Below are 10324 nucleotides of genomic sequence, written 5' to 3'. Positions count from 1 at the left end.
TCTTCTCGTCAATATCTTCTTTCAACAATAGAGATTCATCTCCTTCATCTCCCTCGATGACTCCCAACAGAGCCACAAAATTGTTCAGAATTTCACCTTTGTTATCTTTTTCATCTGAATCACTCTCACTCAATGTGATATAGGAATTCTGATTATTTCCTTGGGAGGGGCAATCAGTCTTGGTATGACCAAACCCCTTGCATCCATAGCATTGCAGGGAGTGCTTCCGTTTGTTGTTTGGACACTCAGCCTTGTAATGCCCATATCCTTCACACTCAGCACATTGGCGTTCAGACTTATCATTCTTCCTGAACCCCTTGTCAGAATCTGCACTTGCAAGTGATGTAGTTCCTTTTCGCTGACCTCTTTCTATCTTGCGAAAATACTTCTTAACCAACAGACCAACCTTCTCTTCGTCTTCAAGCTCCTGAGATTCAACAAGCTTTTGTTCCTCTGCAGCTTTAATAGCAAATGATTTAGCATTCATTTTCTCTTTCTTCTTTAATTGCATCTCAATCGCCTACATCATCCCAACGACTTGATTGTACTTGAGTTCATCAGAATTCAGAGACACATCAATTACAGACCTGTGCGGTTGAAACTTGTCAGGTAAACTTCTAAGGAATTTCTTGACCAGCTTCTTGTCCTTGTATTGTTTACCCAAAACGACAGACTCTTGAGCAATACCACACAACCGGCTACTATAATCCGCCACAGATTTGGTTTTAGTCATTTGCAGATTCTCAAAGTCAGACGCAAGATTGTCCAGCCTTGTGCGCCTAACTCTACAAGTTCCTTCAAAAGTGACGACCAGAATGTCCCACGCCTCTTTAGCTGACACACAACCTTGAACTTTGTTGAAGATATCTCTTGGCAGAGATTTGAAGATGACCGACAACGCCTGGGAATTGTGTTTGGCCTCAGCCTTTTCTTCAGCTGTCCACTTCTCTCTGTGTTTTTGCACTAATTCACCATCTTCATTCTTCTCAGTTGGATGAGACCAGCTGTCCTCCACTGTAAACCAAGCTTCCATGTCAATGCTCGAGATGACCTGTTGGATCGAGACTTTCCAGTAACTGAAGCATTCCGGATCTAGTTTTCAATGGCCCTTGTAACGTAACAACCTCCAGTGATTTATCCATACCCTATTCGCAAGATCTCACCTGTCGAAAAAGATATCAGACTTTTTATCAGGTGTCTGCTCTGATACCAATTGTTATGGTATAGAGAACACAAACAGACAAAAATCACATTTGGAACGCGCCAAGCAAACGCTTTTAATCAATCTTATAAAATTCCTCGTTTCTTACAAGACATGAAACCAAAGCTCACTCTCCTATCTATCTAACACAACACCCTGTGTAGATCTAAAAGAGTATACCACACACACTCACCTTCAAAGCTTTTTGTATTTGCTGGAAGGTTTACAAAACTCACAAACTCTATCTCACGAGTGCTAGCTCTTTTTGCGGCTAGCCCTTGTCATTTTATAACCCCACAAACGATCTCTAACCTAGATATTTGTGAATCCTAACTAAAAGGAAATATTCCTTATCCCTAAGAAAATATCTTCCCTTATCTCTTCTTATCAAATATACTCTCAATATCTTCGAGTATATTCTGATCTCTTCTTCCTTTCTTCTCACGCATCTTGTCATCGTACCCACAATATTTCTCCACGTCAGCACGTCATGCCACGTAAGCATATCAGTCCTCCAAGACACTTCTCAGCTACATGTCATCTTCAGAACTCTGTTGCACTTTCACGGCTGTTGTATCTAAATCTTGTTGGTTTGGAGCAAGTTTCAAAGATGATCAATGTTTATATCTATGCATCAAACAAAGGAGGAGAGGCTGATTGGTACAAGATTCTCGGCGTCGATCCTTTAGCAGATGAAGAAGCAGTGAAGAAAACTTACAAGCAGTTAGCTCTTTTGTTTCATCCGGACAAGAACAAGTTTGATGGTGCGGAAGGCGCCTTTAAGCTGGTTTTAGCAGCTTGTTGTTTGTTATCTGATAAGGTTAGTAGAGCTTCTTATGATCAAAGGAGGAAGTCGAGAGAAGCATGCACTCATATGCATAGAGCATCAAACCAACAACAGAGGGAGAAAGCAAGAAGTCGTCAGTATGCGTCTTGGGATTCATCAAAAAGCCGTATGTTGTGGGTAAAGTGCGATAAATGCAAGACAGATAGGGTAGTAGTAGACTCCTTTCATTGCCGATGTGTAGGCTCCTAACTTGCTTCTACAATACGAATATCAAAACATAATATTTCCTTCTCTCAATCAAATACAATAGAATATTCTATGTGCTAAATAATTTCCTATTCACTCTACTTAGTCGATGTGTTACGACTAAATAGCGACTAAAACCAGTAGTTGTAAATCGAGAATCGCTAAAATAAATAGTCGTAAAATTAGTCGCCAAATAGCGACTACATTACGACTATTTTGCATAGTCATAAACGTAGTCATAATATAGTCACTAAATTTAACAACTGCGCTACAACTATTTTACGACTATGCAAAATAGTCATAATGTAGTGACTAATTAACGACTGATTGACAATTATGTATTTAAACAATATTGTATTTATACAGCATTATATATATACTATTTTAATATATATATATATATTGAATAACTGTTTGTTTTTGGAATGAATTGATATTAAAAATAAAAAATACTATATTTATTATTATGAAACCATGATATAACAAAAAAATGTATTACAAAATCAAACTAAAAACATAATTAAAAATATCAAGGGTTAATGGCTGAGCTTGAAACGAGGGAAATGGAGCTTGCTTTGCTTTCCCCATATAGGAAGTCTTTTGCTTTTGTGATGAATGTTAAAGATTGACCTGAAGCAAACAAACGGCAGAGTCTCCTTTAATTACTTAATTACTTCCAAAACCAACAAAAGCATGTCTCTTTTACCTTCTCAGCGTACTCTTTGGCATACTGCTCAGCTCTCTTGAAGATAAGCTTACGGGTCTCAACACTCTTCTTCTTGGCAGCAACAGTTTCCTCTTTCTTGCCCAGAGCCCATTCCTCTTGCCTCTTGATCTTTTTCAAGACAGACTCTGGAACCACTACCTTGGTTTCAGCCATTTCTCCTACAAATACAAGGCAAATAAAACTAATCAAAACAATAAATAAAAAAAAAAAGAGACACCTTTGAGCAATACAGGTGGAAATTGAAGCAAGGCAGGAACATCTATGACAAATGATTGAAAACCAACGGAAGAGAAGATCATGAAACTCAAAGATATCATAGAATAGGTTAGATTTCATCGACAAAATCAAAGTGAGTTTCTACAAACTACAATAGAACTGGGAAACGATTGGGTTTAACACGATCTCACAAACATCAGAACAAAGAAATGTATAATGAACCAAAGAAGACTTACAATAAGAAACGAAAGAAAACGAAACGAAGAAGATCAAAGAAAGAAGCTTACTTGAGATGAAGGGGTTTTCTGGCTTTCTTATCCATTTACTTCAACCAAAAAAAAAAAAAAAGAGAACGAGAATAAGAACAACAACCCAACAACACCTCCATTAGAAATCTTCACATCACCAACCAACTCACACAGCTCCCCATCGTTTCTCACCGCAAGCTGAAAGTGAAGTGATACAATCATAGTCTTCTTATTATCCATCTCTGTGTTTCTTGTCAATTCCATAACTTACACAGATATAATTTACAAAAAAAAAAAAAAAAAAACCCCGTTCAAATTAGGGTTTTATGAATTTGAAAATCAAAATAACTGTGAGAGAAGGGCTAATTACCTCGGCGGCTAACTAAATCCAAGCAACGACACCAACACGTTCGGCGTACTCGTCCTTCTTACGAAATCGAGCTAATCGGCCAATGGGGAACAGGAGACCAGCTGTACTGCTTTTCAGTTGTCGCCTTCTTAGAAAGGCCAGATCCAATCATCGCCAATCTCGAACCCACCAGCAACATGCTCGCTCATAGTCGGAATTTCAAAGTGTGAATTTCAAAGAGAGAGAGAGAGAGAGAGAGAGAGAGAGATGAATTACGGCAGAAGAAGAAGCACAGACATAGTAGAAAAGGGAAAGAGTAAGGCTTTGAAGAATTGTAGGCCCATATTTCATTTTCCTCCAATTGGCCTCAAATTTCATTTTCCCTCTATATTATAAATCTTTCAATGTAAATTTTAGATTATTTAATTCTAAAGTATGAGTATAAAGTTCAAGATTTAGAGTTTATAATGGTTTGGGATTTAAGTTTTAGAAATATGGAACTAGAAAATTTAGTTTTTAATATATATATATATATATATATATATATATATATATATTTAAATTTAAATTTATAAGTAAGTAGGTTTTTTTTAAATTACTTTTCGTAAAAAAATATGTAAACGGTTTTAAATATTGGTTTTATGGTTTATAGATTAATTTTTATGATCAAGAATTCAAAATTCAAGATTTAGAGTTTATGATTTAGGTTTTGGAGTTTGGTTAATGATTTGGGGTATAGGGTTTAGGGTTAAGATTTAAGATTTGAGATAGATTTTCTTATAAGTTCTAAAGTTTGGTTTACGTATATATAATAATGTTTATGTTTTGGTTGTATGGTTTATGAATTAATATCTAAGATTAAAAATTCCGAGTTTAAAATTTAGAGTTTATGATTTAAGTTTTGGAGTTTGGTTAAGGGTTTGAGGCTAAATTTTAAATTTTTTAAATTTTTTCTAAATAGCGACTAATATGCGACTTTTTAGGGATCTTTACCCTGAGTCGCATATTAGTCGCTAAATTGACGAATATTTAGTGACTACTTGTTTCGGTATGCGATATAGTCATAAAATAGTCGCTAAACTGGTGACTATTTGTTCTGATATGCAATATAGTCATAAAATAGTCGCTAAATTACGACTAATATACCAACTACTATATGTAGTCATAAAAAGGCGACTAATGTACGACCAAATATTTATGGTCGTAAAATAATCGCCCAATAGTCGTTAGATAGTCGCCAAAAATAACGATTACATATGTAGTCGCCAACTGTAGTGGTAAAAACCATGTTTTCTTGTAGTGAATTCTCAAACTAATGTCCAGTACAAGAAGTTAGCACTTTTGCTTCATCCGGACAATGAACAAGCTTAATGGCTCAAAAGGTGCCTTTACGCTGGTTACAGAAGTTGGTGTATGTATGTTATCTGATAAGTTTGCCGAGATGCAGAAACAACCATACCCGCATAAGCCTGCTTCTAGTGGGATGCAAAAACCACCAAACCCGTATAAACCTGCTTCTAATAATGGTGTATCAAAAGTCTAGAGCCACTGTGGATCCGTGTAGGGAATCGGATTTAAGTCTATATCGTTTAAAACAGTAATTAAGTTGTGGTAAAAACAGTAAGGCAGTAACTACGTTTAGTGATGGACTACAGCTCTGGTTGGCCTCTCGTGTCTAATTTCTCTGTCTCCAAATCTTTCAGCTTTAATCAACCTGTTTTTGATATAAGGACACATTGATTGTAAAATTGACTTGTTTTGGTTTGAATATATTTTCACATTCATTTTAAAAAAACAGTAATTAAGTTAAATGGTACAAGCATTTAAAATTTCAAGCTCGGAAAATTTAAAATCAATTTTAAAATCACTAATCATAACATTATTTATAGTTTTTAATTATAAAATCTTTAATGTAACATTATTTATAGTCTTTTATTTATAAAATCCAAACCTTAACCTTTCAATTATAAATCCAAACTGAAATATAATTTTGTTTAACTATAAAATCTAAATAATTTTGTTTAAGTGTAAAATTTAAACCCTAAACCCTAACATATAATTTTGTTTCACTATAAAATCTAAACTCTAATCATCCTTTATAAACCTAATCAATTATGAAATTTTTTTAATTATAAAATATAAATCCAGATGGACATAATTTCTTTAATTAAAAATCTACAAAATTTGTTTCATTAATTTGTTTTGTATTTTTTTATTTTAATTTTGATTGGTTAACTAAGAAGGGTGGAACTAAAGAGAATTTTTCATTTCAACTAGATTTTAACCCGCAGTACACCGCAGAATTATTTTTTTTACTAAAATCATTAAATTTCAAGTTGTAATTGTTAATTAATTTTATATGTTTTATTTGATGTTTAAGATTGTATTGTTGTATTTTGATTGTTAATTCTACGATTTAATCTGCAATATACAACACAAAATATTATTTACGTTATAAATTAATATATAGTATTAATATCCTTTTATATTATTAAGTTGTACATGTTTGTTTATAATAATCATATATATAGAGGTGTCAAACAGGTCGGTTCACATTTCTTTTTTCTTGGCCCGCAGCGGGTCAACCCGTTAAGACCGCGGTCGTTAAAGTTATGCCTAATCATGTCTCCGACCTAAATTTTATATTAATTATTCTTTAAAAAGTTAGTGGCAAAGAAAAAAAAATTTAAATAACTTATAATATTGATATTTTGTAAATATCTTAATTGGTAACCATTAAATTTCCTCACATTATCACATATTTCATGTATTATATATACATAATAACTATGTAAAAATATTACTTATATATAATATATTTATTTTAATCATATATTTGTAGTTTTTGGGACAACCCGCCAATCGCAGACGTACCTTCCTAAAATCCGTAATCCCGATAGACTTAATTGTGAGGACCATCGTTTAACAGTACACCGCAGGTCTATATTTTCTCTATAAATTATATTTTTAGAAATTTATTACTTTTTAGTATATAAAACCGATGGTTGTAGCGATGGATTATTGACATTTTAAATTTATAAGAATATCGACATAACCCGTCCCAAAATAATTTAAATTTATTAAATTTTGTTAAATAATATATTTTAAACCTTTTATAAAAATTAATTAGCTATATAGATAATAACATTAAAATTTTAAACAAAACTAAAGAACTTGAAGTAATTGAATATGATTAATTGGAGCGAATATAGATTTTCCTATATTGGAATGGCGAAAATTTTGTTTACTTTTGCAAAAAATTAGGCTCGGAGGTGGAGATAATTTAGGAACATTTTACTTAATTGATAGGAGGATATTTAATTCACTTATCTTATTTTTGCATATTTCGGTTGGATTTTTTAATTCTTTAAAAAAATGTTTTAATGATAATGACATTAGTTATAAATACCTTCAAACTTCAAGACTACTTTGACAAAATTGTTGCAAAAATGTTAATATAGATTTTCAAGCTCGGACAATATTTTATGTGTGTAACTACATTTTGAGGTAAAAAAAAGAGAGTAGCCATTAACAATATTTTCATAATACTTTCACTGCATGGTATTTCTTTACAAAATTCCTCATATTTTCCTTTGACACGAAATGTTCTCTTTTATTTAGTTATTTTTCAAGTCCTTTGGCTCTAAAACGACGTGGCTTTGTTAATTCAGTGAAACGATACGTTTTATACATTCTTCTCGTTCATCTTCACGAAAAAGAAACCCCCAAAATCTCTCAGCTCTTTCTCAATTCGTCTTCGTCTTCGTCTTCGTCCTTTGCAGCTTATTATGGTGAAAACCCATTAATCATTCGCTCTGTTCAAGTGAGATAACATTACTAATTCAAATCAAACGCAGCATGGACTTTAGGGCTTTTTCATATTTGTGTTCTTTTCTTTAGTTTCTTTGCTTCTAGATAGTGTTACTCCCTTAATAAATTCGTTGTTTTTATCCCTTAACATCTCTATTTAGGGTTTTTTTTTGTTGAAAACTTTAATCTTTGCTTTTGTGTGTTTGCTCTTCTTATGGGAAATGGGATTATTCTATAAAGCTGATCACTTTGCCACTATAACGAGCAGATAATGATTTCATCTATGTTATTTATGATTCATGCAGAATGGATTTGCAGTTTGTAACTCGTAATATTAAGAATGAATGTATGGAAACGAGTGAGGAGGGTGATAGAGAAACTCAAGGACCGGTTCAGGGTGACTGTGAAAAAGCTGATGCTTGGAAAGAGTTTGTATCGGTAGGTACAGGGGAAGATGGCAGAGGAAGGTGTAGTTGTATCCATTGTGGTAAGGTTTTGGTGACACCTCGTATATCATCAAATCTGTGGCGCCATTTACGATCTTGTCCAAGGAAGCCTCAAACTAAAAGTGGAGGCAATGAGGAACAAGGTAGACATATCCTACAGTATAATTCTATTGATGTGGTGGGAGGCTCAGTTTTCGAATTTAACAGCGATAGAGAAGGATTGCGCAACAACACTCACTTGAAAAAGAGGCAACGTAGTAGTTCGGCGATGCTGCTTGGTCTGGATGTTTTGAATTGTCCCATTTGCTTCGAGGCATTGACTATTCCAATCTTTCAGGTTTTGTTTCTAATCTGTTTCTCCCTAAATAGCATTTTCTCATTTGCAATGTGTGTATAACTATTAACTAGGCAACATCGAGTATATATATTAGTTACTATTAATCATCAGTTGAGGTTTTCGTAAGCTTACATTTTGGGGTTATACTGTGACAGTTTTATTTTTGGATTAACCTGTTGTCTCTTTTCCATATGTGTGGTTATTAAAGCTTTGATTGGTTTTGGATTTTCAGTGTGAGAATGGTCATTTGGCTTGCTCCTCTTGCTGTCCCAAACTGAGTAATAAGTGCCCTTCATGTGCTTCGCCTGTGGGCCACAATCGCTGCAGAGCAATGGAGAGTGTTCTTGAATCAGTCTTTGTCCCTTGCCGTAACGCCAAGTATGAATCAATCCATGAAAAGGAATGCACTTTTACTCAATGCTCCTGCCCTGCATTGGACTGCAGTTACACTGGATCATATGATAACATCTACACTCACTTTTTTGCCTATTGATATCTAGTTTGTTTGCCTATTGATATTTGTAGAAGCAGGGTGTTTACTGCTGTGCGGCTTCGAATTGTTAAGATTCACAGTTTGTAAATTCGAATTTTTACGATTTTGAGTCAAGTGAATCCAAACAATTGAATAGGGGAAATTAATATTTTGGTTCGAACTCAACCAAAACCATGTCTCATATTTTTAAGCGTCTAGACTAATAAACCTTAATCAATTCAATTTCAGTGTATCATTATGGAGTGTTCCTCAAGCGATGTATATGGTATGAGCAACATTCACTTACGAAAGAGGCAACGAACAGAGGATAAAACTCGCTCGTCAATGCTGGATCTTGATTTTCTCGACTGCCCTATTTGCGTCGAGCCATTCACTATTCCTATCTTCCGAGTATGTACAATTTTTTATGACTGCTTAGTTTGGGATCAAACTTTGCATTAAGAAGATGAAAACTCTTGCTAGGTGCTCGTTTCTTGAATACGGCTTTGATAGTAACTCTGTTGAGTTTTTTTTGTTTTTTTTTTTCTTGTTTCAGTGTGATAATGGACATTTAGCTTGCGCTTCATGCTTTCCCAAACTGAGTAATAAGTGTCCTTCATGTGCTTTGCCTGTTTGTCACAGTCGCTGCAGAGCAATGGAGAAGGTTCTTGAATCGATTTTTGTTCCATGCCCAAACGCCAACTTAGGTTGCACCAAAAATGTCTCTTATGGGAAAGTAACAACACATGAGAAGGAATGTACCTTCTCTCAGGTTTGCTCATGCCCTCTGGAAGACTGCAGTTACATTTGCTCATACGATAACATGTTCCGTCATTTTACCCGTGACCACCAGACAGATACATGTTGTTCCGCTGTGACAAATTCTTTAATGTTCGGATGAACATCAGTGATAAGATATTAATTGAAATTGAATATATGATAAACCTATCGTTCGCAGTGCAGTGTTTTAGAGAACCGTATGGTGTGTATGTAACTGTAAGCTGCATTGCACCCCCTAGTTCAGAAGTAGGAGAGTTTTCATACCATCTAATATACACGGTGGATGGGAACACTATGACTTACGAATCATCGGAGGTGAAGAGAATCCTTGAGGTGAGCTCCCAAAGACCTGAAGAGAGCTTCATGTTGATCCCTTAGCGTTTTTTGCGTGGTGACTCATTGAAGATGAAGCTTTGCATCAACAAGTTGAAGCAATAATAAGACAAAGGATCTTTTTTATTCGTATGAACATATTTTCCACTGTTAGAACTATGATGAAAAAGTGTTACCATTAGTTGCATTTATATGTCTCTTGTTCTTATTTCGATACTAGGAAACATCTCATGCTATGCGTGGGTTTGAAACGTATATATTATAAAAAACTTATATGATATTCTGCATGTTGTTCAATGTCACGGAGCCACATGGTGTTTTATATGATTGTTAGCTCTATTGCTCTAATCCTTTTCCAGAAGCTAGTGGATT

The 10324-nt window shown here is 34.4% G+C and overlaps 3 protein-coding genes and 1 pseudogene across 6 annotated transcripts; 2 read left to right on the top strand and 2 right to left on the bottom strand.

Moving 5' to 3' along the window:
• Positions 1 to 520: 520 nt before the first annotated feature.
• Positions 521 to 1033, bottom strand: LOC147937190 (uncharacterized). Its single transcript, XM_087468703.1, has one exon. It carries the CDS (start codon positions 1031 to 1033, stop codon positions 521 to 523), a length of 513 nt encoding a protein of 170 aa, XP_087324829.1.
• A 1614-nt stretch (positions 1034 to 2647) lies between these two features.
• On the bottom strand, positions 2648 to 4160 carry LOC104719468 (large ribosomal subunit protein uL30x-like). Of its 4 annotated transcripts, none has more exons than XR_015568790.1 (4): positions 3796 to 4160; positions 3465 to 3623; positions 2941 to 3119; positions 2648 to 2864 (listed from the first exon to the last, which is right to left on the bottom strand). XR_015568790.1 is itself a non-coding variant. In XM_087469653.1 (4 exons), exons 2-4 carry the CDS (start codon positions 3497 to 3499, stop codon positions 2853 to 2855), a joined length of 249 nt encoding a protein of 82 aa, XP_087325779.1. In that variant the 5' UTR covers positions 3500 to 3691; positions 3796 to 4090; the 3' UTR covers positions 2648 to 2852. The 4 variants fall into 4 exon arrangements, 2 of the variants coding, with proteins under 2 accessions (XP_087325779.1, XP_010435705.2); XR_015568791.1 differs by having other exon boundaries at positions 3465 to 3691; positions 3796 to 4088; XM_087469653.1 differs by having other exon boundaries at positions 2941 to 3142; positions 3465 to 3691; positions 3796 to 4090.
• A 3286-nt stretch (positions 4161 to 7446) lies between these two features.
• On the top strand, positions 7447 to 9025 carry LOC147937189 (E3 ubiquitin-protein ligase SINA-like 7). The gene is made up of 3 exons (XM_087469652.1): positions 7447 to 7597; positions 7890 to 8367; positions 8600 to 9025. Exons 2-3 carry the CDS (start codon positions 7891 to 7893, stop codon positions 8858 to 8860), a joined length of 738 nt encoding a protein of 245 aa, XP_087325778.1. The 5' UTR covers positions 7447 to 7597; position 7890; the 3' UTR covers positions 8861 to 9025.
• Positions 9026 to 9097: 72 nt separating this feature from the next.
• LOC147937188 (E3 ubiquitin-protein ligase SINA-like 7) lies at positions 9098 to 10057 on the top strand (annotated as a pseudogene).
• Positions 10058 to 10324: the final 267 nt, after the last annotated feature.

This window comes from Camelina sativa, chromosome 10 (genome assembly GCF_030686135.1).
Source record: "Camelina sativa cultivar CO46 ecotype springtype chromosome 10, ASM3068613v1".
NCBI lineage: Eukaryota > Viridiplantae > Streptophyta > Magnoliopsida > Brassicales > Brassicaceae > Camelina > Camelina sativa.
This window is presented reverse-complemented; position numbering and strand designations above follow the sequence as displayed.

Excerpts from the sequence above, each read along its gene's own strand:
- LOC147937189 (XM_087469652.1), top strand. The coding sequence starts at position 7,891 with ATGGATTTGCAGTTTGTAACTCGTAATATTAAGAATGAATGTATGGAA. Across the intron at positions 8,368-8,599 it reads TGACTATTCCAATCTTTCAG|TGTGAGAATGGTCATTTGGC; the intron begins GTTTTGTTTCTA and ends TTGGATTTTCAG.
- LOC147937190 (XM_087468703.1), bottom strand. The coding sequence starts at position 1,033 with ATGGAAGCTTGGTTTACAGTGGAGGACAGCTGGTCTCATCCAACTGAG.
- LOC104719468 (XM_087469653.1), bottom strand. The coding sequence starts at position 3,499 with ATGGATAAGAAAGCCAGAAAACCCCTTCATCTCAA. Across the intron at positions 3,143-3,464 it reads AGAAAACCCCTTCATCTCAA|TTTTATTTGCCTTGTATTTG; the intron begins GTAAGCTTCTTT and ends TGTTTTGATTAG.